A 25,989-nucleotide genomic window follows, 5' to 3' on the forward strand; every position below is an offset into this window, starting at 1 on the left:
AGAGGGAACAAGCCAGGAACACAACGGGCTAGTTGTAGCCTTTCGGCGTTTCGTTTTGCTTCGAATTTTGACCAATGAGGTAGGAGTGAGAGGTAAGCGAAGAACGGAAGAAAGCTGACGGCCACGAGAAAATACTGACCGGCGTACTTACTGTCCGTGGTAGCTAGTATCTTGTGCAAGTCTTGTATGGCTGTCACAATGCTCATGAGACAGACACCCAAACTGAAAGGAGATGAAGTGAAGTCGGGAAAACATACCATGTGGAAATTCCGCCCGAGCTAAGCTTCGTGCACGTGACTTCAAAACGCTTTGCGCATGACACTTCGTCGTCGAGCTGGTACAGAGTCAGGTGCATCATCCGCCTTCTTTCGCTGCTTCGCATCGAAGGCGAATTACACCATTCCCCGGTGCGTGTATGGCTTGGGGCCTCTCTTCGCTCCATTGAATCGTCTTCTGCACTGGACGCATTGCGCTCGTCCCCCAACATGGAGGGCCATGTCGTCCCACAACAAGATGCGTCCAGCTCCAGCAAGAAGCGCAGAATGGCCCGCGCCATCCAGGCTTGCGAGAGATGCCGCGCGAAGAAGTACAAGTGCGATGAGCACTATCCAGCATGTTCGCATTGCACAAGTTCGTGTCCTGTTCATCCTCAACCCGACATACGCCTGACCCCCGCCATCTCACAGGAGCTGGAATCGACTGCACCTATGGCCGTTCGCGGCCTCGTAACCAAGAGCCCGATGTCAAGTCCGTCACATGCCATCCTTCTTACCCTGATCTTCTGCAATAAGCCTGATCACTGCTTCTTAGCTATGTACGCTCACTTGAGGCCCGGGTTGGCCAGTTGGCAGCGAACCTGCGTCATTATACAAAGGATCAATCGACAACCGCCTCGAACCAGGCCTTTCCTGAAAGTCCTATAGGACCAGGAGAACCCTCGCAGACAGGCTTCCTCTCCCAGCGTGTCGGGCGACCGAACAACGAGCACCAGACACGAGGCCGCAATGCTGCTTTGGAAGACACAGCTGACAGTGTAGAAAGCCAACGTGAAGGCGAGATAACAGACGTGAACCAGCACACCAACGGCATAGAATTTCACGGCAGCACGTCATCCATGGCTTTCCTTGATGACTTGCGCAAGTTTCCTCGTCGTACGCCCTCCGACAAGGCGACACCGCAACAGAACCCCTCGCTCGTGTCCGCCTTGCATAACTCTGCATTTTCGCGGAAGCTGTTCTCGACGCCCAACGAGGCGGTCGCGGACCAGAGGAGCTCATGGCGTGAGGGCAGGTTCTATTTTGCCCAGGCACACCTGTTCATCGATACATACTTCTCCGGGCTCCACTACATCCATCCCATCATCGACAAGGACAGCTTCATGTCCCGGGCAAACGATATATGGTTTGAGGGCTCTGCTTCTACAACTACCAGCTTCCTTGCGCTTTATTTCAGCCTCATGTCACTCGGCGCCCTGATGATGACCTGGCAGGATGAGGTGCTTGATGGCCATACGCGGTTCCAGTGGAGCAGGCGACTCTTCGGCGAGGCTCTATCGTGCCTCAATCAGCTTCAATTCTCCAATGACTTGGACACGGTCCATTCCTTGTATCTGATGGTGAGTGGGCACTGGGCAACCTTGAGACCAGGAGAAGTCCTGCACAGCAGGGCACCACATCTAACGTATTGGTTGGCGGGGTCGCTTTAGGCGAAGATCTGCCAGAACGAACTCAATCCACATTGTACGTGGTATATTAAAGCCAGACCTTGGGGCGATAGCACTGACAGTAGGTAACCCAAGTGGCATGGATGTACCTTGGTCAGGCCGTTCGAACGTCGATATCCGCTGGCTTCAACAGAGACACGCATGCCCCGGATACATATCGATCCGAGACTCTGTCGAGAACATGGTGGTGCGTGTGTCTTGTAAATCCATCGCTACCAAGCTCACGTTGAACGCAGGGGCTTGTTCTCTCTCGAGATCGAAACAAGTTTCTCTGTAGGCCGCGCAGATGGGCTGGGACGAGATGAATACCACAACCGACCAATGCCCCGCAACCAAGAAGGCGAATTTGCCATCATTGCGCCAATGGTGGCTCTATCCCAGACAATACGTAGCGTTTCCCTCCTGTACAATGCCAAGCCTCCCGGTCATCCCGAAGATCTCGCCTATGTCGACCAGCTCGACGGAGACCTGGATGCGTGGCTGCGAGAGCTACCAGAACAGATCAGGCCCGGAGCGGGCGTGTCTCGACCACTCAGTGCTCTGCGAGAACCAGAATGGTGTCGGCGGCAGAGGCTCGTATTGGAAATTCGCAAGTTCAACCACTCAATCCCCAATGGAGGTATCGGGCACTAATCAACAACTTCTAGGTTATCATATGGTGAAAATGGCCATGTTCCGTTACTACATGGACATGCATATCCAGAATATGGGCAGAGGCGGGTCACGAAACGGGGATGCACTTGTGCACTGCGCTGACAGATGTATCCTTTCCGCCAAGCGGATCATCGAGGTTACGTATGAAGCATACAAAATCCACGCATACTTCAGGACATGGTTCGTCTGCTGGCCTTCGCTCACTGCTGACCACACCGAATCCAGCTTATGCTCTTGCAGGTGGTACAACTCGACTTACATTATGATGGCGGCCGCGGCCCTCCTTTCTTATATCACCCGCGGGCGCACGAGCTCTGCCACAATGTTGAAACAGTGGGTGGAGATGGCAATGGAGATTCTAGACGCCATGGAGGAGTCTGCCGTGGCGAGGAAGTGCGCCGAGATCCTGAAGAAACATTTGACAGAGGTGGCTGATTTGGATGCTGGTGGGATGCTGCCGGCGACAGCAGGGGTGACGGTGCCGAATGGCGGCGAGTACGGATACATGACAGGTGACGTGCTCTCAGATGTGCGTTTGCTCTTCGAACACCATTGCATATGACCATGCGTTCTAACTCCGAGGTGATCCTAGCAGGAAAACTTTAACCAGATCCTAGACTTCTCGTTTGGCGATATGGCGAGTCTCTTCCAGGGCTTCAACGACATTGGCAGTTGAATTCTATAGTCTTGTTGAGTAAGGCCCGTGGTCTCTTTCCCTCTGGCCTCTCATCTTGCGCCAGACCAAGATGCGGAAAGCTGCGAAGCATGCTATCGAGAACGAGTTACGGTCTACAGGTATGTGTAATCACAGCCCCAGGGCCGCTTTCCGAACGACAGAACATCACACGTTGAGGTATGTACTTGACCGTCAGACAGGCAGAGTGGGAATTAAACAAGCGTGGTACCATTACTACAGAACCTTCCTCCAAAAGGAAGTACCGCTGCTCACTTCTCACTGGACTTCTCGGTCACCTCGCCCAGAGACCGGTTGCCCTCGACAGCTTTGGGGACTCTTGTATTCTTGGCTGGCCCGAAGGTTGCCGTCCAGGCGCGGATCCGCTTGCCATAGAAGTACATGGGAATGACTAGCAAGATGATGAAGTACTGGATGCCAACCATCTCCCCGAACGCCTGGTGCATGATTAGTGAAGAGCCTTGCCTGTCAAAGGTCATCTGAACTAAAACTCACATTCTGTTGTCCGGTAGCCATTTGCCAGGTGATAGTGTACAGCGCGAGAATGGTACCGAGAGAGTTGCGGATCACAAACACGACAACCAACGCCTCACCAGCAAGCTAACATCCAATTCAGTCGGACTCGCACACGGCGGTACCTTGTTATTGGATTAGGGAACTTACTGGCTGGTAACCATCGACGGCATAGGTGACTACCACATTGGAGACCGCGGTGAGGCCAAACCCCTGCATGGCATACCCAAAAGCTGGACCCACCCAGGTGGTTTGATGAGCGACGCAGAGGCCGAAGATCAGGATCCCCATGGGTCCGATGACCGCAGGAACAACGATGGCTGGGAGTCGAAACTCTGGCTGCCGCAGCCCGCCGTTGGCTTTGGTCATCCGGCTGGCAATGATATCAATGAGCTTCCCGCCAATGAAGAAGGCGAACAAAGCACCAATGAAACCAGCAAGAGAGAGGCAGCCCAACAAGCCGACCTGCCAGTTGTACGGTGGCTGCGTAAACGTTTGAGAGCTGGTCAGTTGCACAACGATGTTCCTACACCTCAACGTCAATACAGACTGCGAGCACGATTGATGCAGACAGAACTCACCACCCAACGAAAGTACCAACAGTCAGGCCTGTCCAGAGAATAGGTGGGTAGGCGACCATGGAGATAATGCGTACAAGAGTCCCGAAGAACGATTGTTCCGCGTTGTAGCCGCGCAGTATGCTCAGCTCTTGGACGAAGCTTCTCTTTGGTGCATAAGCGTCTCGCGGCAACCCGACGTCCACCTTTTCGCGAGTATAGCTTGTTTCGTGGATCGTAAAGACACCCGCTGCGAAAGTCCCGCCGGAAGCAATCGCCAGTAGACCGCACGTCCAGCGCCAGCCGGCCTCTTGCGCTACCCAGGCGCAGATGAGTGGGCCAACAAAGAAGCCCGAGCTGAGCGACATGTGAAACATCATCATGCAGTGGCCGCGTTCGTGGACGAAGAAAAGGTCCGCCACAAGAGCCGGTACGGTGGCGTCCGATGCCGATGCTGCGAAGCCTGAGATGATCCTGGAGGCGAGAAGGCTACCATAGCTGTGCGCCTCGAAGGACCAGACATTGCTGCCCATCAGAAGCAGCAGAGCGGCGAGATACACCGGACGCTTTCCAATCACCCGCATCAGGGGGACCCAGAACAGGTTGCCCACCCCGAGCCACAACACATTGAAGCAGACCAAGTATCCCGCTCGCGTGGTGGATGTATTGAATTCCTCGGACAAAGGCAGGATCGCCACGGTGAAGTTAGACGCATTGAACGTCGCCAACACGACGAAGAAGCACACCGTGAGATACGTCGAATACTTCTCCAAGCTCGACCAGTTCTGCGTTTGGTCAGTTGCGTTGGCTCGACTTGCGGTTTCAGGGGCAATATACCAGTGGATCATTGGGATCATGCGACGGTTGTGGGATCAAGATCTCGCAGTTCGAGCTCGTGTGCTGCGACTGGTCGGCGGTGTCCGGAGTGTCAGGGTCGCTGGACTCGACATGGTCAGGATGGTGCATCGTCGGTTTCATCGTGTGTTCAATGCGGGAAATGGAGAAGCGATAGAAGCAAATGCACATCGGCATCCACGTGTATTTACGTGTACCGCATGGCTTCCCTGTTGGAAGCGTCCTTACATCCGGGGTGTGGGGTACGTGTATCCAAACTCCAGCTCTCCGGGTTGTCCGAACGCATGCGTGTGTGTCTCTGGTATAGCGCCTGGCTCGCTCGGAATATCCGGTCCACGTGGAGAATTGGGTGAATTGGGCTTCGGAACCCTTGGTGGCGGCGGGGATGATCTCGAGTCATTCGAGACCGCCAATTCCAAGGGCGACAGGTGTACTTGATAAGCCATTTAGCATGCCAGAAGCACAGCTGGTCACACACTTGGAAGGGATAGTATCACCAAAGACATGACTAATTCTTGCAATCAAATGTCGGCGACAACCGAGTACGGCAACTCTCGGGCCAGCTTCGGCCTGCTGATCGATGGAGAGGACGTTCACCCTTCAAATACGTTTCCAGTCCCGGACCCCATCACGCAGAAGACAGTCCATCTTGCTCCTGCAGGTCTCCGCGAAGATGCGACGCTGGCTGTCGAGGCGGCAGAGAGAGCGTTCGAGTCATGGCGCGACTCGACGCCACTGGAGAGGCGCACCATCATGCTGAAGGCTGCCGAGATCATGCAGGCTCGCCGCGAAGAGCTCTCCGGGAGCATGATGAAGGAGACGGGCGCAAAGGCCAGCTGGGCGGCGTTCAACATCAAGACCGCCATCGAGATGGTTCACGAGGCCGCCGGCATGGCGACACAGATTAAGGGCGAGATTTTGCAGAGCAATGGCAAAGGTACGTAGACTGCTATGAACATGCAGAAGTCCTCTCTCCCCCTCTCTATAACACACTAAGTCTCTGACCATATGTACCAGGCACTCTGGCCATGAATTTCAAAGAGCCTTGCGGAGTCGTACTTGGTATCGCGCCCTGGAATGCGCCAATCGTCAGTACCAGTCCCGTGAAGATGTGATGGCACCTTTGCCTTGCTGACTTCCACGCCTCTGCCTTACTGACTCCCACGTCTTCGCCTCTCAGATCCTGGGTACCCGTGCATTCGTTGTGCCACTCATCTGCGGCAACTCGGTCGTTCTCAAAGCCTCGGAATCAAGTCCATACACGCAATACCTCATCGTAGATTGCTTCCGGATGGCTGGCCTCTCTAGAGGTGTCCTCAACTTCATCTGTTGCCCGAGAGAGTCCGCAGCTGAGGTGACGCAGGCTATGGTCAGTCACCCTGCTGTTCAGCGAGTCAACTTTACTGGATCTACAGGGGTTGGGCGAATCATTGCAACTTTGTGTGCGAAATATCTGAAGCCTGTAATGCTTGAGGTGAGCTTTCTTGCTGCCGGGAACACGACGGAAAAAGATACTGACATCCACCACAGCTGGGAGGCAAAGCACCAATGGTATTGCTGCAGGACGCTGACCTCGAAGAGGCTGTTAAGGCGGCCGCCTTCGGGGCTATGCAGCATCAGGGACAGATTTGCATGTTAGTCTCTGCCGCATTTCCGATCAGGATTGCCCTGAATGGGAGAGAAAGAGGACTGATCGGAGCTATTGGACAGGTCGACTGAACGGATCATCGTACACAAATCCATCTCGTCCAAGTTTGCCGAACTATTCGCAGCAAAGGTGTGTATCGGCCCTGCCGTCAAGAAGTCGTTCGCTTACAAAATGTATGCAAGATCAACTCAATGCGCGCTGAGGACCCTGCGCTTGACGATACTGCTGCCCTCGGCTCACTCATCAGTCCGGTCGCTGGAGGCCGCGTCGAAAAGCTAGTCACGGATGCGATCTCCAAGGGCGCGAACATCAGAGCAGGGACGGCATCTTTCAATGGCGCAATCGCCCAGCCGGTGGTCCTCGAAGGAGTCAGAGAGGACATGGATCTCTACTACCAAGAGTCCTTCGGTCCTGTTGTCGCGATCTTCGAATTTGCGACCAACGAGGAGGCGATACGCCTTGCCAACGACACGGAATATGGGCTCGTGTGCTCGGTGTTCAGCAAAGACGTCGCGGAAGCTCTGGCTGTCGGGCGGAAGATTCGCAGTGGATCGTGTCATATTAACGGCGCGACTGTATACGGTAAGGCACCGACTCCATTCTCACAAAAGTCTAAGACCGCGGCGACTAACGCCAGATTTCCTCATCATTAGATGAGCCTCACCTGCCACTCGGCGGCCAGAAAGCTTCCGGGTTTGGACGTTTCGGAGGAATGGCATGTGTGAACGAGTTTACGGAGGATCGTGTCGTCACGATCAAGGCCCCTGGGCAACATTATCCAATCTGATCGATGGTAGATGGTCTTTACGACATTGAAATCCTCTACCCTTGGCATTTCCCTGTCGCAAGGCTTCCGGCTGCAACATGCCGCATGAATATCCGTGCTTGATTGTGTGCTTACGCAGTGACCGACCACGTTCGACGGATAGTGAGACTCGTTATGGTCGTCTAGTAACATCTGCTATTGGCTGTACACCTTGCAGAATTGGGATTAAGGCTAGCATTGTCATCCGTCGGATGTGGTGTTCACGCACGGATGCTTGACAATCAAATCGTCTCGGGAATTCCGACCTTTCACAACTTCTTACTTGTCAAACTCACGACAGCATCCACACGTGGTTGCAGGAACAGACGGAAGAATGATCTCGCTACCACTGAGTGTCGGCTCCGCGCTAGGAAAGGATTTCATGGCCGCGTCGGTGAGGTTCGCACATGGTCGTCTCCCGAACTTAGAGCGAGCGGACGCTTTTGAGGCCACCATGTTGCGCTGCACATCTCGTTTCCAGCGATGCGATTTACACGACGACCACGAACTCTGCAACGATGAGCAACTACACGACCGCAACAGCCATGCTGGAGGCTCTCGAGGCCGCCGGAGTCACCGAGCTCTACGTCAACCTCGGGAGTGATCACCCAGCCATTATCGAAGCCATGAGCAAACGCCAGGCGGACGGCAAGAATGGCGGTCTACGGTTCATCACCGCACCCAACGAGTTCGTAGGACTCAGCGCTGCGCAGGGCTACTTCCAGACCACCGGTCGCATGCAGGCTGTCCTGGTCCACGTCGATGCCGGCACGCTGGCCATGGCTGGCGCCATCCACAACGTCTCACGAGCCCGCATCCCTGTTGTGATGATTGCGGGTACTAGCCCAGTCACAGAGGAAGGGGAGCTGACTGGGTCCCGTAACGTACGGTCTTTTTTGCTCGCTTTGGTGTGACCCCAGAACTGAGAGACCTTACAGGAGTTTATTCATTATTTGCAAGACACCGCTGATCAACGGGGAATCGTCCGTGGTTACACCGTGCACAATAATGAGATCCGTACCGGCAAGAATGTGAAGCAGCTCGTGCTCCGCGCTGCACAGTTCTCCAAGAGCGATCCCCAAGGGCCATCCTATCTCATAGCTTCCCGAGAGGCCTTGGAACAACAGATTGAGCCGTACACGGTGGACGCCAAAAAGTGGAAGCCACTTGCACCTCGAGGTTTGGCACCCAGCTCAGTGAAACAGATTGTAGCGAGTTTGCTGCAGGCCAGGTCGCCGGTCGTGGTAACGACCTACCTTGGTCGAGACACCAAGGCTGTGCCGGAGCTGATCAAACTTTGCGAGACGGCTGGAATTGCTGTGCTGGTAAGCCGCCCTTCTCACCAGGTCGCTGTTCCAGCGAGTACTGCAGTAGTATGTAATTCCGATCGCTAACACAGATGCTGTTGCGGTCTAACAGGAAGCTCTGCCCGCCTACATGAACTTTCCGCACAATCATCCGTTGTATGTCGGCAACCACTGGAGCGAAGGGCTCCCAAACGACGTTTTGAACAATGCCGACGTCGTGCTTGTGCTTGATTGCGACGTGCCATGGATCAAGTCAGTGTTCAGGCCGTCGCCGACTGCCACGGTCTTTCATATCGACTGTGACCCGCTCAAGGTGAATATGACCCTCTTCCACCTTGACGTGGAACTCTCGATCCAGGCGGACATGCGAACGGCGCTCGAGCAGGTGAACGAGACCATCTCGGGTGCCACAGCGGCATGGCAGAGCGATACCGTCGCTGCGGCCGTGACCGCACGCACCTCTGCTACCAAAGCCATTCATGACGCCTACATCGACAAGATCTACTCCATGGAGGCCCAGCCCAGCCAGGGTATCACACCTCACTTTGCACTGTCGCGCTTGCGCGCCCACTTGCCATCAGACGCCATCCTCCTCAGCGAGGCGATCTCCAACTATAGGCCTGTGTGCGACACGCTTATGCGCTCCGAGCCGGGCAGCTACTTCACGTCCGGAGCCACGGCGCTGGGTTGGCACGGCGGCGCGGCGGTCGGCGCAGCCATGGCCCACCCGGGCCGCATGGTCGTGGCCGTGACGGGCGACGGGAGCTTCATGTTCAGCATCCCGTCGACGGTGCACTGGATGGCGCGACGGTATCAGGCCCCCTTCCTGACTGTGGTGCTGAACAATCGCGGTTGGAAGAGCCCGATGCTGAGCGCGCTGGCGGTTCACAAGGCGGGCCATGCCAGTCGGGTAAACAATTCGGATGAGCTGCACGTTACTTTTGACCCCAGCAATGACCATGCGCAGGTGGCGATGGGGGCGGGTGCTGGTTGGGGAACTGTCGTCAAGGAAGCCAGTGAGGTGGAGGCAGCTATCGTCAAGGGACTCGAGGTCGTGAGATCGGGAAGGGCAGCTGTTGTGGATATCTGGTTGCCAAAGTTCAATGTTGGGGATCGTGTGGGGTGATAGTTGACTGAATCTCACAGAGCTTTATTGAATTAGGGAAATCATAACAAATCATCTCGACCGATCGAAATGGTACTACGTTCTCTCGCACCCCATCCCCCGGTACAAGATCTGTGTACACAGCGGACTTCTTTAACTGGCGCAAGGTGCGACAGCAGCATGCATGACCTCTCTGACAGGTTCGTTTGTTTCAGATAATACGTATATCCAAATTGTGGCATTGTTGTTAGTCTCTTTGCCCTTCCCAGACAAATTCCTGTTCCACATCACCCGGCAAAAGTGGTCTAAGAGCCATGCCATAATCCCCACCGTTAGGAGTCCTCAATAGCGTGTGGATGTGGAACTTCCTCGGCTCGCTGTTGCTCAGAAAAACGCCCGAGTGGTGGTCGAACTCGACGATGATGACCGGGCTCTGGATCCGGTAGTAAAAGGGATCCTCTTCCGCGAATCCGCCGATCCAGCAGAAATACGTCTCATGCAGCCATTCCTTGACTGTTTTCAGACGGACCTCGCGCGACCTCTGGGGAAGGTATAGGAGATACTGCTCGAGAATACCGAACACCAGATTCTGTTGTGCTGCGTCCATGTCGGCGACTACAATACCTTCGTACGGGACGATGCGGTTGTCGCGGTATGCTCCGCAAAGGTGTCGCTGGTCATCATGATTCCAGCGACCCTTGGGCATGGCCGGATCCTGGAGCTGAGTGTAGATTTGTGCTTTGCCCTGCGCATCTGGCGATAGACTTTGCATCAGCTGGAGGCCAAGTCGCTCTTCCTCGTGTAGGATCCGCGTGCCCTTGTGAGGTCCCTGGTCAATGATATTTGGCTCTGCTCCAGTGAACCAGGGCGAGATGTGCATCTGGGACCGATAGAGGAAGATTTTTAGGCATAGATGGTGACCGTAGAAAGTAAAACCCCAAGGGCCCGTCGTCGACGGTTTCCCGAAGAAGGCAAAATTGTAGGAGTCTTGGTTAAGAACGGCAGGCGACTTGACGAGCTCGCCGAGGAAGTGATTGATGCGCATAGCAGCCATAGCCTTATGATAACCTTCAGCGGAGAGCGTCGATTGTAGTAGAGCAAGAATCCTACTCCTCAAGGTCTGCGACACATCGTCCAGACGAGCACCCTTGTCGCTCAGGAGAAATTCGGGGTTCGACCAGGTCCGCCACTCGTGAGAGTCGATGTGATACTTCAGCTTGTCTGTCAGGGGCGGACTATGCTGAGCTGCAGCGTCAAGGACTGCATCAGCAGCCGAAACGATGCTATCCATCGGTACGTGCTCGTCCTGCAGGTGAAAGAGACCCGGCCGTACCACACCTAGGCATTGGGTCAGAATCAACTCATGTCGTCTTGCCGAGCCAAGAAGCGCAGTCGAGGTGGAGGTAGATAGTCCAGGAACGCACCGTCGTTGGTAATGCCCTTGAAGGGTTCCTCCAGCAATTCCTTCCACCGGAGGCACAAGCTGTGAATCCACGGCGGTCTTCCGCCTTCAAGAAAAGCCTTGACGTACTCACGGGCGTCTTGCTTCTGCATTGTTGTGAATCGTGGCGTGCCCAGGTCGGGCAGATGATGGCGGAAGCCATCGTCAGAGCGTGTCTGGGGATCCATCGCGAAGGTATGAATTTGAACACAACTGCGAGGGACTCAATTCGGGCTCTCCACCTCATCTTCCCTACATCAGAGAGGATGCTCGTTGCCAGGCTGTCTTGTCTGCAATCGAGCGTCGTCATTGCTCACTACCCTACCCTATCGATGAGTCCAGGTCGGGACAAATGCGCCACACATCGGAGGCTATGGAACCATGAAGCCAGAGCGGAGTCAGTCTTCACAGAACATCCGAGCATTCGGGTCTTCCGAGCTTACGACGAGGCATTCTGGGGCAAACGACCGATTGTTGTTTCAGTTCCTGCAGAGTGCATTAGAGATTCCATGTCATCACCAGATGGATGCATGTACCTAGGTATGCTCTTTCTATATCGTGTTTCAGGGTTACAGCACAGGTGCCTTCCGCAGGTTGTGAGGAAAAAGAAAGCAACTGACAGGTCGAGCTTCCCATTCAAAGGCACAACGATGATGTATTCTATCCAGCAGTAGATGCACAACCGTCGGAGAATGCCTTCAGTCCAACAGCAGCGGAATTTGCTTCTTCAGGTGCTCGACGACCGCATCCGGCCCCCCATTGACCTGCAAACCGTGAGGAATGGCGTATGTCTTAATCCCCGGCACTGAGTCGCGGCCGATCTGTTGGATACCCTCGCTCTCTTCGGCCGTCCACATGGATGCGCAGAACTGGCCTCATCAGCAATCATCCCGAGCCTGGGGGAGCATCTCGACGTCAGGCGACGCGACTTACTAGCAGATCCGGTTGGACCTCCTTCAGTTTCGCTTCAACTTCGCCGATAGCTAGAAAAGGTGTCAGCCGGTGTCACAGGGTTCCATTGCCTACGCACACCACTCGCCTTCGCAGTTGGCGACATGCTCGATCGCGTAGCGGTCTTTCACGGCCTCTGCGACAATGCCGATGAGTCGCTGCGCCCGCTCCGGGGCAGTGTTCACGGTGACGAGTCTGTAGGTGCCCTCAGACATCTCCAAGAGGTTTTTGTGAATTGGGGTGCGTCTACCGTTGTGTTACTGCAAGCTGGTGGCCATCAAGGAACCCACAGGACCGGATATACTGTTCGTCCGTACTGCCCCAAGACCTTGCATTTAATGCCCTGCTTGGATTCTAGCTGCTGAAATGCGGCATGTCCGTCGATTCTGGGCCTGCTCGGATATTCCGAGCATCTCGTCGTAATAACCAGATGTCATTCGACCCTAGCCTGTACATTACCTGCTCTACGGAAAAGTCTCGACTCCGGCGAGACATCGAGCCGTCTGAACGTGGCATTATGTAGGGTCTAGCCTGGGGCGCTCTGGTCTCGACGTCGCATTAATCCTAGGCTGCGAGCGTACTTCGCGTGAATCCGCTCTCCAACCTTATACCCTTATCTAGCATTCGCAAGGGCGAGCTGCGAAAATACAGACATGGTAGGATTCCCTGCGGTGGACGGACCCCGTTAGACTAATTCTGCGCAGGCGCAAACGCAACAAGCATCCCCAATCTGCCTCGACATCATCGTCGTCGGGGCCGGTCTTAGCGGACTCGCGGCTTCAATATCATGCGCATTATCTGGCCACCGTGTGACCATCGTTGAGTCGGCCAAAGAGCTTCTGGAAATTGGCGCTGGGTTACAGGTGACGCCTAACTCGTCCCGCCTACTGCAAGCGTGGGATCTACACGGTCAGCTCTGGGAATCCGGCGCCGAACCATCTTGCCTTACTGTGCACCGGTACAGCGACGGCAAGGTCCTCGCCCACGACGCCGACTTTGATCAAAAGATGCGCACGCGCTATGGCGCGCCCTTTGTCGATTTCCACCGCGTCGATGTGCAGTTGGCGCTTGCTGCACGAGCAAGGGAGCTGGGCGTCACCTTTCGCATGGGCCAGAAGGTGGAGGATGTGGATTTCGAGAGCGCTACCGTCCACCTGTCCTCTGGTGCGAGTGCTACAGGAGACCTCATAATCGCAGCCGACGGTCTTTGGTCTCGGTGTCGAGACTGCTTCTTTGGCCGCAAGGATCCCCCGAAGCCTACGGGCGACCTGGCTTACCGCATCGTTCTCGACCTGGATCAGATCCCCGAAGGAGAACTGCGGGAGCGAGTCGCCAGTCCCGCCGTGCATTTTTGGATTGGACCTGGCGGACACGCCGTCGGTTACTCACTACGTGGTGGTAGCATGTACAACATTGTACTCTTGGTGCCAGATGATCTCCCGGAAGGCGTCAGCAAGCAGCCAGGATCCGTGGAAGAAATGCGTGCGCTTTTCGCCGACTGGGATCCAGTGCTGAGGCAATATCTTGACCTCGTGGACTCTGTCGACAAGTGGAAGTTGATGCATCGTGAGTCTCCCCTGGTTTATGGCTCCCCTCTGTTCACTCGCGCAGCTCGTTTTCTTGTGCTACATCTCGCGAGAGATCTCTTGCTTAGTCCTGCTAGCTGGAATTTCCTTCACATTGTGGTTCCGAAGATGTGAGGACACTGACTCCAATCAGGAGATGAGCTGCCACGCTGGGTCAATGACAAGTCCAACTTCGTATTCATGTAAGTCATTGCATCCGTAACAATATCCCATCCCCATTCTAACGTACGTGCAAATCCAGTGGGGACGCCTGTCACCCCATGCTGCCCTATCTCGCTCAAGGAGCAAACTCTGCCATAGAAGACGGCGCAGTACTCGGGCTGCTGCTTGGGTATATTCAGAAGAAGGAACACATACCGCAGGCTCTCCACATGTATGAGCGTCTGCGCAAGACAAGAGGTGAAGCCATCGTACGCGAGACTTTTGCGCAGGTACGTCAGGGCCCAGTTGTGCGGTTCTATGTACAGTTTCTGACACACCTCTCAGAGGAAAGCGTTCCACATGCAAGATGGACCGGAGCAAGTGAGTCGGGATGAATTATTCCTCTCGCAACTGGGCTCAGAGCTCCAGGCCCCGTACCCCAGCAGATGGTCGTGCCCCGACGTCCAGAAATGGCTCTACGGGTACAATGCATTCAAGGAGGTCCAAGAAGCTGTCCAGCAGGACCCATTCCGGGAATGGAGTTTCAGCGCGAGCCTATAGCATCGATTACCCAAGAGCAGACGAGCTAGTTTGCATGGGCACAGGTAGGTCGGGCGTTCGGTCGGTCCAAGGCCCGGGTGTCGAGAATCGCGAGGGCCAGCATACCATCTTCTCGAATACGGCGTACGTTAGAGCTTCCAAGTTGGACGGATATCCTAGAAGCCTCGAGTAGCTACAACACCGATAACCTGGAACATTTCCGCCTCTGCGGAGGATGTCGTGAGCTTGCTATCATATCTGTCAAAAGACTATTCAGTCAGAGTCATTGGGGCGTTGCGAACCACGCCGTACACGGTCGAGACCGAGTGTTCACAGCTGCCGCTGCCGATATCTGCTGACGTTTGTGAGAGGCAGTGCATAATGCCATGATCGTGAGTATGTCCGAGAGAACTACCACGGCCCATATTGTGATTCCAACCCCTCCAACCATACTGGCGACGGCGCTCCGACCGCGTCTTCCTCTTCGTACCTAAACCCAGCAGCCCGCACCATCTCGCCTAAAGCCTTCCGCGCAATCTCGTCCGGCACAGGCAAAGAATGGCTGCTGTCTCCCATGTTCACCCCTCGCACAACCCTTACACCCTCCAGTAGAGGCAGCTTCTGATGCAGCAAATCATCCGGTGCGAAGAGGCTCTGCAGCGTTTCCACGTTCGTACCGAAGCTCCATATCAACAGGCGCACGGTCTTGATGCTGGGAGGGAGTATATCGCCGATTCCGACAAGCGGTGTCTTGTCGCCGAAGAAGAGACGGTCGTCCATTTCGAGATGCTCTAAGCGAGAGGGGGACTTGAGTGAGCCTATAGCGTCGTTGGAGACTGCTAACAGATTTCTGCTGACGATGGAAAGATGTGTCAGTTCCTTGCCGGACTTCTGTGCAAGCGCGAGGAACATCTTGGAAACGTCGGAGCTATCGCCACGTCCGAGTCCGTGGCATTCTGGGCAAGAGGCAAAGAAAAAAGACTTGAGCTTCGGGAGGTGCGGTAAGAGGTTGGCCATGCTCTCCGCATTGCCGCCGATACAGCTCCAAGCCAACTCGATGTGTTCGATGTTGGAGGCCACAGTCGGGAAGCGCTAGCTGCATGGTATTCCATCATTCTATCGGTCGCAAGGCATGAAATTTGAACCACGAAACTTTCGGAGCTTGGGGAGCACGAAGAAGGGGTTCAGGACCTGAAAGTCCGCACCCTCGCCCATGTCCCACTGACCGCCGGTCTTGAGAGAGGTGACTTGTGCTAGCGGCTGGGAAGGGTCGGTGCGAGCGTTCATAACTATGGTTTCCAAGAAAGCGGCAGCCTCTTTGTCAAGGGCTATTTCCTGCGCCGAGACCCAGCCCAGGTTGATCTCGGTGACGTTGGTCAGTAGCGAGAGTACAGAGATTGTTAATCTATTCTCCATTAGAACGATGCCGACGACTCGCGGACTTGTGATTGACAGACTGCACGGTCACCCAGTCAGCCGAGAACGATATTCATGTCACCACCGGCCGAGCTCACCCTGTTGAGGCAGAAGAAGATCTCAGGCTCGTTCACCATCCTTTCCAGCCAGCCAGAAACATCAATGCCGACCCTCGCAAGAGTCCCGGGATCGCTCAGGAGAAACCGGAGATCTTCTATAGCGGTCTCATTGTCGAGCAATACAGGCCATTTCTCGATCGCCTCGGAGTAGTCACCTATTGGGTTGTCCCAGGTGAAGTCGATTGACTGTATGTACCCGGCAGTCAGCGGGTCCTTTGCGATTTTATGCAGAAGATGAAGTATATCCTGCGGAGCGTCGTTCTCTGGTGCATAATCGAATCGTCTCGCAGGTTCTACGATGCGGTATGTTCGACGCAGGCTATTGTGACGTTCAATAAACTCTTCGCCGACGGTGTGGACCGCTTTGCAGCTCAGCATGAGGGATTCGAAGCCCAGCGGCATGCATCGTTGGATGATGTCGAGAATCAATTCGTTTGGTAGGCCGAGGAGCGACATCTTGCTGTCCGACAGGAAGAAAAGAATAGAAGACAAGGAAGGCAGAAGCCAAGTAATATGAAATACGAGAGACTTACGATGTGAGTATTTCTCGACAGGCGGCAGAGGCCGCAACTGCGAGCCATTCAGGCTGCAATTGCGCGAGGCGTCTTCGAGGCGTCGCCAAGGACAGGGATGTGGTCGGAAGCTGGGGAAGAGTGAATGGTGCCGACAATGGTTTACCATCAGCATATTCGCGACCCTGAGACGCGAAAGGCAAAAGGAACGGTTGGGGGCGAAGTCAACATCTCGTGGTCGATGAACGAGCACGAATCTGCCTTCAGGCACTCCGTGTAGGGCGGCAGAAACATACATAGCCATGCCAACCGGGCTGTGCATCTGGAGGTGGGGTGTTGAGGCTTCAGTGGTTTGGACTCTACATACAGTCAGGAGTCTTATAAATGAAAGCATTCCAGACGGTGTCACAGTGAATACTGCTGTTTCCCATTCACACCGGAACTTCCAGCAACAAGCGCAAGCAGTTCAGTGAAATACCTCAGCGACCGTCTGTACCTGCAAAGGCATTCGCATGACCCAACCCAAACGATGCACAGAGAGCACAACAATGGAGCCGACGATGCTCAGTCAGAACGGCAGTCTAGTATCACCGACTCCCGACGCATCTACGTCAATCGACAAGCAAGACTTCAAATACAGAACCGCCAATTCATCGACGAGCTATGCGCACCAGCCTTGGAAGACGTTGGCAACTGCATTCCTGCTACGTTGTTGAATACAGTCCTTCACGGCGTGGTCGCAGCGACTCGTCTGTCAGATGATACTGTTGAACCGTTCCGACAGATCATCTCAGATCGAATCACCAGCTCTCAGAATTTCGGAAACTGGCGGCACGACATCGACTCCGAATGCGCATCCATGGACGACTCTCGACAAGTCGGATTGCTCGCCCTGGCGATTGCGCATCTGGTCCACCAGTCGCGAAGCGCTCGCCAGACCCCGAGAGAGGACCTCGATGTCATTTGGTGGATGATCCATGATGCGCTACAAAGCCCGGTGATGCAGTCGGCTTATCTGTCAGTCAATCGCAGTGCGCAAGGCTTCCTCGCCATCCCGCTCTGTAGCATCTTGGATGATGGAAAAATCGTCATCCTCTTCCGTTTGCACGTCTGGCTGCCGGATGGGCAAAGAGGCGCGCCAGGCTTCGAAGTTCACTCACATCAGCCGTTCGCGCAGAGCTGGGTTCTGGCTGGCCGGGCTCGCAATTATGCGTATGAGGTCAAGCCATCGTCGGACGAAGAACAGGCTACGCACGCCAGATACGCGCTGGAGTGGACGTCGGGAGCTGGACTGGACACGACCTATAAAACTCATCAGATGTCTTCGAAATCCGTCAACACCGGAGAGTACGTCGTGGCGGAGCCGGTTAGCGATTCTTTGAACCAAAACGGGTCGAGCTACACCGTACCTGCTGCAGCATTCCACAGCACGACGGTAGAGTCTGACAGGCTGCACGCAACGCTCTTTCTCTTCGATGGGACGCAGGGCTTCGTCAAAGATGCCCCAGTTTTGGGACCGAAGGATGCCGAGTCGAATACGCAAGTCCGCGATGCCGCTGGCGTGTCTGCTGTTGAGCTCGCCACGATGGTAGAGGAGAAGCGGTTGAACGAGCTCTTTCCAAGCATAATGGAGTTCCTTTGAGACCAGAAGTCGCTTGCTGGAGCAAGGGCTGAACCCGATTTACGTCGCTAGAGCTCTGCAATCGCACGGTCAGTACCTTTGGCTCCTGGAGATGCGTGGAGACGCAGCGACCAGTGTCGCCGCGTGTTTTTGGCAGGCCACGGGCTCCAAGTGCATGTCGCGGACGTCTTGCACAATGCTGTCGTTGAGCTGCGCATGAGGACGGTGGTACAAATGCCGGCATGACGACTCCGGAGGGGTGCACCTGTGGGAGGGGGAGCATGGTTTGAAGCTGAGGGTGTTGGATAGAGTGACCTGTTATGTAGACATTGAAGTGGCCGTCGTTCTTTAGAGAACTGTACCTTGTATGCTCTTACCGCTTTGGAGATGCTCCCATCCCGTCAGTCCTCGTCAGTCATGGAGTCAACGCATACCCTTCGTCCACTTCGCCCCCCGAACTCACCGCTGCCCCGGGGACCCCCCAGAAGACCTCGCGTCGCCGCTACCGCCTTTGGTGGAGTGACTGCAGTATCCAGAGCGCGAGCGTAAGATGTTGGTACATTGTCCATCTGTTTTCAAGCGAAGGTGATGAGCACCTGTGAGGAAGGACGGAAGGCGAAGCGAGGTGAGCTCCTAGACAACCGGTCTTGGCGCTTGTTTGGACCAGTAAACACTCTAATCTGAACTTCATCTTCCTCTTGACCACCATCTTTTCCCTCAGCCTTGGATAGGAACCAAGATGGCGGCCACCGACGACCTCATCGACTTCAACATCATCGAATCGCACAAGGAGAACATTCAGGCTCTCCCCAGCGGCCGCTCAGCGAAAGCGCTCGCGCAGATCTACTCACCACCACTACTTGGAGCCAACCCTTCGCCTTCAGCAACTGAAGACGCCAATGCAGGAAAACGCGCAGAGTACGAGAAGGAATTGCAGACTATCGACGAAGCCGACGACCCTCTGGACGTGTACGACCGCTACGTGAAATGGACGCTCGACGCATATCCCTCTGCGCAAGCGACACCACAATCGCAACTTCTGCCCCTTCTCGAACGCGCGACGAAAGCCTTCCAGTCATCCTCGCATTACAAGAATGATCCGCGGTATCTGAGAATATGGCTGCACTACATCCGCATGTTCTCAGACGCGCCCCGAGAGGTGTTTGTATTCCTTGCACGACACGGCATAGGCGAAGCGCTGGCACTGTACTACGAGGAGTTCGCGGCGTGGCTGGAGAACGCTGGCCGATGGAACCAGGCGGAGGAAGTGTACAAGATGGGGTTGGAGAGAGAGGCGCGGCCTGTTGAGAGACTGCTTCGGAAGTTTGGCGAGTTTGAGCGAAGAAACCAGGCGCGACCTCATGATGCAGCTGAGCCTACAAGTCCAGCTCTACCAATCGCGAGACCTGCGTTGGCTGCAAAGATCGACCCGTTCGCGGCCGCTTCACCTTCTGCAGCAGCACCACAGCAAGCTCGGTCAACAGCAAGCAAGAAGTCGAAAGGATCGAAAATGGCTATCTTTTCGGACAGCGACGACTCTTCATCACGACCAAGCTCTGGTAGCGGAGCAAAGGGTTGGGATAACATTGGTAGCCTCGCAGAGCGAAAGAAGGAGAATACCGTGGAGGCAAAGCCATGGGTAGGCGAGAAGCTCAAAGGAGGCAAGACGAACGGTGGCATGATGAAGATGGCTGTGTTCAAGGACCAGGTAAGCTTGTCCCCAAATCACTTCAACAAACTCCACATATTTACGAATGCAGGACTAAGATGAGCCTTTATTGTATCCAGTCATTATCGAGTAGGCACGCAACTACCACACCTTTGCCACGACATATTCCATCACAATTGTCTCTGAGTAGAATTGGCGATGGTGCTCACGAACAGCAGAGTGTGCGGAATCCAAAGACCGGAAGGCTAGAGTGTGTTTATGTTGACCTGGAGTCCATCTACCCAGACCCTCAGAACTCGAGGGTGGAGTATTGCTTTGAGGAGTTGATGGCGAGGCATAGAGGTCATGATATCTCAAGGCGGAAACGAAAACCGAGGACCCAGCAACAGCACGCAGAAGCAGATCAAGACGATACTCCAATGGACTTGGACCAGGAGCCAGACCTTCCAGACGAAAGCGCGCAGCAGGATGAGCCCATGACAGGCCTCGAGGAGGTAGTGGCGAAATCAACCAAGAAGGAGCGTGGCTTCAAGATCTTTGAGGATGCCTTTGAGATACCGCCGGTACAGCACAAGACCGAAAAAGATGAGAAGGTGCTCGTAGAGAAGTTTTCGAAGACTCTGGCTCTCAATGACGAGCAAGACGAGAACGCACCTCCTTCTCAACGGGAGGCACAACTGGCTAAGAAGCTGCGGCGGGAGGAGCGTGCGAACAGGACTCGCAAGATCCAGGTCATGGATGTGAAGCACATCAAGAACGAAACCAAGACGATCCAGCTGAACCTCGACTCTCCTACCGGACCGAAGCTGAAGCGCAAGAAGTCTTCCGACAAGCCAGAGCCGACCATGACCATCAACACCAAGGAGGCTATGGACGAGATCTACGGCATCTTCAACGTTCCCCTGCCTTCTCAGACTGAGGAGGCTGAAGTGGAAGACGAGGACAGCGATGATGACTACTCTACGGGCGGCGAAAGCACAGGGACTGGCAAGCTGTCGGGACCTCCTAGCGAATATGGCGACGATACCAGGAATGAGATCCTCGGAGTGCAGAAGGCTATCTCGGACGAAGAGGGCAAGACGGGTGTCAGCGAGTGGTCCGACTTCACCACAAGCAAGCACGTTCCCAAAGACGATGTCGCAGACTCCATACTTGAGTCGACCCAAAGCACATCTTGGGAAGTCTACCAAGACCAATCGCAGTCCCAAAGCGCACCGCTACCGGAAGACGATGAAGCCGACGACCTCATCACGCCCATTGACGAGAATCCGCGTACACGCTACGTTCCGGTACCACCAGAAGGTTACGAGCCTCCTATGGGCCAGTATCGGGACATGGCTGTTGTTGCTAACAATCGGCTGCCGTTCATGACGCCCATCGTCGAGCGCACGGAGTCTTCAATGGGTCTAGCAACCGCAAGGACGTCAGAGAAGGACTACTTCAATGCGAAGACGCCGAGCAGAAAGGCGGCAGCCGGCGTACCTGTGGCACTGGAAGAAGCAGATGAGCTGGGAAGCAGTCCCTTCCAGGAGGAGCTTGGAGAGGTTGAGGCAGAGGACAGGAGGAAGGTGCTCCAGCCCATCCGGACGAAGTCGACCAAAGGGACGATATCACTTGGGCAGGGTACGGCGAGAGGTCAGATTGCTGCCAAAAGTGGCAGCACCAAGGAAACTTCGGACACGGCGGTACAGAAAGGCCCAGTCATAAGAGACGAGCAATGCAACCCCATGGACCCTCAGCTGCGGCAGACCATCCTCTCCCAGATGAAGCCCAGCCTCTCCACCTACGAAGGATACCACGAACACCTCTCCACAACATCCAATCGGACATCAGAGATCAAGAAATACATCCGCGTCCTCCAAAAGGCCTCCCGCAGTTCCACCAACCTCGAAAAGACCGCCTCCACCCTCTCCCTCCCACCCATGCTCTCCTTTCCCGGCGCCGACGGCACCTACACCATCAAGCGCGAGCTCGGCGCCGGCACCTTCGCCCCCGTCTACCTCATCGAAAACTCCACCGCCATCACCGCTGCTGAGAACCAAGAAAACGAAACCTCCGACTCCCGCCCTTCCTCCCGCTCCGGCAAAGCCACCCACCGCGCCCCCCTCGAAGCTTTGAAGATGGAAGACCCCCCAAACGTCTGGGAATTCTACATCCTCCGCGCCACCCACCGCCGCCTAGGTGTCAGCCGCGCTGCGGACTCCATCGTCCGCGCGCACGAAATGCATCTCTTCCGCGACGAATGCTTCTTGATCGAGTCTTTCCGCTCGCAAGGCACGTTGCTCGACCTTGTCAACCTCGCTCGGGTGGAGAACGGTCCGAACGCCTCCTCCGCCGGCCTAGACGAGATGATGGCGATGTGGCTCACGGTCGAACTGCTGCGCACCGTCGAAGCGCTGCACAGCAAGGGAATCATCCACGGCGATCTGAAAGGCGACAATGTGCTCGTGCGTTTCGACGACCCCGGGTTAGAGACCGATTGGAGCCCTACTTACTTCCCTAGCGGCGCGCACGGCTGGTCCAGCAAGGGTGTATGTCTGATCGACATGGGACGCGGGATCGATATGCGACAGTTTGTTCCCAACGTCGCGTTCATCGCGGATTGGAAGACGACGGAGGCGGATTGCGCTGAGATGCGTGAATTACGACCCTGGACTTACCAAGTCGATTACTTCGGTCTAGCGGGGATCATCCACTCGCTGTTGTTCGGGAAGTACATGGAGACCATCGGGGAGAAACACGGCGCGGTGCTCGGACAGGGTGCGACGAAGACGTACAGGATTCGGGAGGGGTTGAAGCGGTATTGGCAGACGGAGATTTGGGGCGAGGTGTTTGGGCTGTTATTGAATCCGCTCGCGCATGTGGAGGGAGAGGAAGGGGGGAAGATGCCGGTGCTGAGGGGGCTGAGGGGTGTAAGAGAGAGGATGGAGGGGTGGTTGGAGGAGAATTGTGAGAGGGGGATGGGGTTGAAGGGGATGATTGGGAGGTTTGAGGGGGTTATTCGGGAGAGGAGGCGGAAGGGGCGGTAGGAGTGGAACGACTGGGTGTTTTTGGTCGGGCTTGGGGATAGCATTGGCGTTGGTGGATTCGTGCAGATGAGCCTCTTTCGTATTTCGTAGCCTACCTACCTATGTACCTACGACTGTCTGAGAGCGACGGGAAAGTTTTAGAACACAAGCACGAGCGTGTGACAAACCACGTACTATAAGACCGTAAAGACGGACATGTTGAGTGGTCACATGAAGAATGGCGAGCCTTCCGCATACACGAAAGTGACAATCGACGGCGTAGGAAGCAATGTCAAGGCATTTGTACCTCCGAGCAAAAGCATTGCTCCAACCCACCTATCCTCTCTGCCTCACTCCCATATCACCGGCCCAAAAAATAAAAGTAAAAAGCCGAATCGAACCCCCGACCTTTCAATCAACAAAAGAATCCACCCACCCGCTTCCGCAGGTCATGAGCGGCAAAGGGGTTTTCTCTCTAGGACGACCTCATCACCCTAGAATTAGGCAAGGCGGACTCTGCCAGATTCGATTACAACCAGTTGGCTCGAATCTGTTGGCGTGGCAGTATCCATGTTCTGGATCCACGAGGGTACTGTATTCAGGGCTGTAATGTATTCCCCCTTGATAATGCAGCTGAGGTTCCGCCGAAGGGGGTGAGCATGTGATTTCACGTGCGTGCGGGCTGCGACTCCCGTGGCGCCGCCCCCGCCGCCGACGACGGTGATGGTGATGCGTGCTTGGGAGGGATGGTCCGTCTTTCTCGGGTAAGGGGCATGCGAATATGACAGTTGGTGGAACTGTGTGGACGAGACGGTTGAGGATTCTGTAGCCTACCTAGGATATGTCTGCACGACAAGCAAGTTTTGAGAAAAGAACCTACTCTTCATATCCGGACCTCCTATCGCGATGGTCGTCACTGCGGTCACGGGCACGACTGCGAGAACGACTCCTCCGCCGCTGGTTGTGGTGCCGCCTACGATGTCTGTCGTGAACGCCGCGCTCACCATTGTGGCTCTTCTCAGTGACGGGATCATCAAGACTGAAGCCCTCCAGACTGTCCGCCCGATGGTCTACCTCACGGCGTCTACGATCCCTCTTCTCCTCTCTCCTACGCTGCCGTTCCTCAGCACGCTTCAGCTCCTCAATCTCAGCATCGCGCTCTCTCTTCCACTTCTCGCGATCCGTCTCACTTCGCTTCAGCTGCCGCTGTGCCTGCTGCATCGCCGCGAACGGGTCGTTGGAGGAGACGCGACTCTGCTCGCGCTCTCTGCGACGCGGGTCCTCATTGCCCCAGACGTCTTTGTCTTGGACATCGGAGAGTGCGACAGCTTTGGTGCCGTCTTCTCTCGCCCCGTTCGCAGCGTACCAGGGCTTCTGCTGCGCGCTCTTCTTGAAGCCTGCTGCGTGGCTGAAGCGCATGGTGTACTGGTCTTCATCTCTCTTCTTTTTCTTCGCCTTCTCTGCTTCGGCTTCAGCGTTTTTGGCTGCTTTACGAATGGAAGCTTCATCTGGGGCAGCGAAGAGTTGCACATGGCCAGCGTGATCGACCAGGGGTGCATCCCTTTCCTGCTCCCTTCCCTTCAGCGCCTGGCTCTCCCTCGCCTTCTCCCCTGCTTCAGCATCCTCGCGTGCATAGCGGATAGCTTGATCAGTATCATCCTCGCCCCTCCGCTTCTTCCTTCTCCGCCCAAAGCTTTCCTCCGCTCCACGCTTCCGCCCTCCAGAAGCACTGAGCACTTCATCTTCAGGTTCAGCCGCAGGCAGCGGTGGAGGCTCTTCGCCCCGTAATATCGCTATCCTCCGCGCCGCATCCTCAGCCTGCATGCGCTGCTCCGCCGCCTCCTCGCGTGCCTGCGCCTCGGCTTCATCGCGTCGTACTCGCTCGACATTGTCGGTGTTATAGACGTTCCAGCTTTTCTTGCCGAGCAGGTGGAGAGGCATGGTGGCTGCCTGTCCTCTCCCAACGAGTCCGATACCACTATCCCCGAAACGCCTCCCTCGATGCTGACGAGCTGAGGTAAGCCGTCATCAGCTGTGCGCTTCGCGCCGGCGTGAGAGAATGACGAGCAGGCGTCACCACTCTAATGGATCGCGGCAAGGCTACTGCAGGTTCGGAGAAAAGAGATACCAGTGCAGTCGCGAAGTCCGCCAAACGGAAGGTTCCAGGGCAGAGAGAAATGGTTAGCCTCGTCCGCTATTGACGCAGCCTTATGCGCGAATCATTGGAACATCAGCTGCAAATAGATGCCGCCGTATACTATCGACCAGCTAAGGGTAGTAGGGGCCCCTAGCTGGCCTAACTAACCGACCGATGACAGCGGTGACAGCCAGCTGAGAGCAGATAATCGTACCGTGGTCAATACTAGAGCCGCCGTTGCGCCGACGCAGCCGAAGTGAGCGACGACAGAAGTATCATATGACAGCCGCTCTCATTTGCACATGTTTCAACAGCCCTGAGAGCGTGTGCCCCTCTCCAGCCCCTTCGATCAACCTCAAACCCGTGATACCGGTCAGGAGCAATATAATAATTAAAAGAAGAAGGATCGGTGGCAGGGAACAGCATCCTCGCGTCATTTCCAAGCGAATCTGAGAATATACCGATCGACCTGCGACGCCATCTCCAAGTCTCCGCATCGACATTAAACTCTACTTACGCGCAACGGTCAGAGGCGACCGGATAGGCATTGATCGGCGGGTCAGAGTGCGCGACGGTCGTACCATTTGTTTTCATTGTCTTTCTCTGTGCACTTTCCTTCCATTGAGTGCATACTGTACGACAAGCGCCGGCACGTTCTGCTGGATACGAACGCGGATTCGAGCATATCAAGCCATTGTTACATCCGGTATCTTGCAGACTATCGATCGCACGACTCTGGACCTGGCCGAGTGAGACAATAACAAGAGGTTGTAGGAGGACAAAGTGCGACGTCTGTACTCCGCGTTCTGGGACTGGAAGCTCCCTGGCATTGTACGACGCTGTGCACAGTTACACGACAGGGCTGAGGGCTTGAGCGGTATACATAAGATCCCTTCGCTCTTGCGACTCTGTTCTTCTGGCTCTCAGCGGCCGTACGCGGCGCTACACGCTCCTCCTGGAGCAGGCCTCGAAACTCAGAAGATCGAG

The 25,989-nt window shown here is 55.4% G+C and overlaps 15 protein-coding genes across 15 annotated transcripts; 9 read left to right on the plus strand and 6 right to left on the minus strand.

Annotated features, from left to right (window-relative positions):
• Positions 1-1,114: 1,114 nt before the first annotated feature.
• Positions 1,115-1,755, plus strand: LTR77_005999 (uncharacterized protein; the record flags this gene model as incomplete). Its single annotated transcript, XM_064803241.1, has 2 exons — positions 1,115-1,615; positions 1,666-1,755. The coding sequence occupies 2 exons, from the start codon at positions 1,115-1,117 to the stop codon at positions 1,753-1,755; spliced, it is 591 nt and encodes a 196-aa protein (XP_064658156.1).
• Positions 1,756-1,904: 149 nt separating this feature from the next.
• On the plus strand, positions 1,905-2,356 carry LTR77_006000 (uncharacterized protein; the record flags this gene model as incomplete). The annotated part of the gene is made up of 2 exons (XM_064803242.1): positions 1,905-1,914; positions 2,001-2,356. 2 exons carry the CDS (start codon positions 1,905-1,907, stop codon positions 2,354-2,356), a joined length of 366 nt encoding a protein of 121 aa, XP_064658157.1.
• Positions 2,357-2,387: 31 nt separating this feature from the next.
• LTR77_006001 (uncharacterized protein) lies at positions 2,388-3,053 on the plus strand (the record flags this gene model as incomplete). Its single annotated transcript, XM_064803243.1, has 3 exons — positions 2,388-2,518; positions 2,618-2,906; positions 2,970-3,053. 3 exons carry the CDS (start codon positions 2,388-2,390, stop codon positions 3,051-3,053), a joined length of 504 nt encoding a protein of 167 aa, XP_064658158.1.
• A 269-nt stretch (positions 3,054-3,322) lies between these two features.
• LTR77_006002 (uncharacterized protein) lies at positions 3,323-5,119 on the minus strand (the record flags this gene model as incomplete). The annotated part of the gene is made up of 5 exons (XM_064803244.1): positions 3,323-3,508; positions 3,567-3,671; positions 3,735-4,110; positions 4,166-4,926; positions 4,979-5,119. The coding sequence occupies 5 exons, from the start codon at positions 5,117-5,119 to the stop codon at positions 3,323-3,325; spliced, it is 1,569 nt and encodes a 522-aa protein (XP_064658159.1).
• A 402-nt stretch (positions 5,120-5,521) lies between these two features.
• LTR77_006003 (uncharacterized protein) lies at positions 5,522-6,111 on the plus strand (the record flags this gene model as incomplete). Its single annotated transcript, XM_064803245.1, has 2 exons — positions 5,522-5,933; positions 6,014-6,111. 2 exons carry the CDS (start codon positions 5,522-5,524, stop codon positions 6,109-6,111), a joined length of 510 nt encoding a protein of 169 aa, XP_064658160.1.
• Positions 6,112-6,835: 724 nt separating this feature from the next.
• On the plus strand, positions 6,836-7,431 carry LTR77_006004 (uncharacterized protein; the record flags this gene model as incomplete). The annotated part of the gene is made up of 2 exons (XM_064803246.1): positions 6,836-7,226; positions 7,298-7,431. 2 exons carry the CDS (start codon positions 6,836-6,838, stop codon positions 7,429-7,431), a joined length of 525 nt encoding a protein of 174 aa, XP_064658161.1.
• A 536-nt stretch (positions 7,432-7,967) lies between these two features.
• LTR77_006005 (uncharacterized protein) lies at positions 7,968-9,882 on the plus strand (the record flags this gene model as incomplete). Its single annotated transcript, XM_064803247.1, has 3 exons — positions 7,968-8,333; positions 8,388-8,774; positions 8,869-9,882. 3 exons carry the CDS (start codon positions 7,968-7,970, stop codon positions 9,880-9,882), a joined length of 1,767 nt encoding a protein of 588 aa, XP_064658162.1.
• A 226-nt stretch (positions 9,883-10,108) lies between these two features.
• On the minus strand, positions 10,109-11,490 carry LTR77_006006 (uncharacterized protein; the record flags this gene model as incomplete). Its single annotated transcript, XM_064803248.1, has 2 exons — positions 10,109-11,199; positions 11,286-11,490. The coding sequence occupies 2 exons, from the start codon at positions 11,488-11,490 to the stop codon at positions 10,109-10,111; spliced, it is 1,296 nt and encodes a 431-aa protein (XP_064658163.1).
• A 510-nt stretch (positions 11,491-12,000) lies between these two features.
• Positions 12,001-12,468, minus strand: LTR77_006007 (uncharacterized protein; the record flags this gene model as incomplete). The annotated part of the gene is made up of 3 exons (XM_064803249.1): positions 12,001-12,171; positions 12,236-12,285; positions 12,333-12,468. 3 exons carry the CDS (start codon positions 12,466-12,468, stop codon positions 12,001-12,003), a joined length of 357 nt encoding a protein of 118 aa, XP_064658164.1.
• A 438-nt stretch (positions 12,469-12,906) lies between these two features.
• LTR77_006008 (uncharacterized protein) lies at positions 12,907-14,541 on the plus strand (the record flags this gene model as incomplete). Its single annotated transcript, XM_064803250.1, has 5 exons — positions 12,907-12,909; positions 12,958-13,819; positions 13,973-14,021; positions 14,081-14,270; positions 14,326-14,541. 5 exons carry the CDS (start codon positions 12,907-12,909, stop codon positions 14,539-14,541), a joined length of 1,320 nt encoding a protein of 439 aa, XP_064658165.1.
• A 390-nt stretch (positions 14,542-14,931) lies between these two features.
• LTR77_006009 (uncharacterized protein) lies at positions 14,932-15,432 on the minus strand (the record flags this gene model as incomplete). The annotated part of the gene is made up of 1 exon (XM_064803251.1): positions 14,932-15,432. One exon carries the CDS (start codon positions 15,430-15,432, stop codon positions 14,932-14,934), a length of 501 nt encoding a protein of 166 aa, XP_064658166.1.
• A 204-nt stretch (positions 15,433-15,636) lies between these two features.
• On the minus strand, positions 15,637-16,511 carry LTR77_006010 (uncharacterized protein; the record flags this gene model as incomplete). Its single annotated transcript, XM_064803252.1, has 2 exons — positions 15,637-15,882; positions 16,035-16,511. 2 exons carry the CDS (start codon positions 16,509-16,511, stop codon positions 15,637-15,639), a joined length of 723 nt encoding a protein of 240 aa, XP_064658167.1.
• A 585-nt stretch (positions 16,512-17,096) lies between these two features.
• LTR77_006011 (uncharacterized protein) lies at positions 17,097-18,209 on the plus strand (the record flags this gene model as incomplete). The annotated part of the gene is made up of 1 exon (XM_064803253.1): positions 17,097-18,209. The coding sequence occupies one exon, from the start codon at positions 17,097-17,099 to the stop codon at positions 18,207-18,209; it is 1,113 nt and encodes a 370-aa protein (XP_064658168.1).
• Positions 18,210-18,927: 718 nt separating this feature from the next.
• BUB1 (protein kinase) lies at positions 18,928-22,886 on the plus strand (the record flags this gene model as incomplete). Its single annotated transcript, XM_064803254.1, has 2 exons — positions 18,928-19,896; positions 20,076-22,886. The coding sequence occupies 2 exons, from the start codon at positions 18,928-18,930 to the stop codon at positions 22,884-22,886; spliced, it is 3,780 nt and encodes a 1,259-aa protein (XP_064658169.1).
• A 479-nt stretch (positions 22,887-23,365) lies between these two features.
• LTR77_006013 (uncharacterized protein) lies at positions 23,366-24,806 on the minus strand (the record flags this gene model as incomplete). The annotated part of the gene is made up of 3 exons (XM_064803255.1): positions 23,366-23,688; positions 23,746-23,838; positions 23,870-24,806. The coding sequence occupies 3 exons, from the start codon at positions 24,804-24,806 to the stop codon at positions 23,366-23,368; spliced, it is 1,353 nt and encodes a 450-aa protein (XP_064658170.1).
• Between the last annotated feature and the right edge of the window lie 1,183 nt (positions 24,807-25,989).

The sequence above is a fragment of the Saxophila tyrrhenica genome (assembly GCF_035928015.1).
Source record: "Saxophila tyrrhenica strain CCFEE 5935 chromosome Unknown scaffold_9, whole genome shotgun sequence".
NCBI classification, from domain to species: Eukaryota; Fungi; Ascomycota; class Dothideomycetes; order Mycosphaerellales; family Extremaceae; genus Saxophila; species Saxophila tyrrhenica.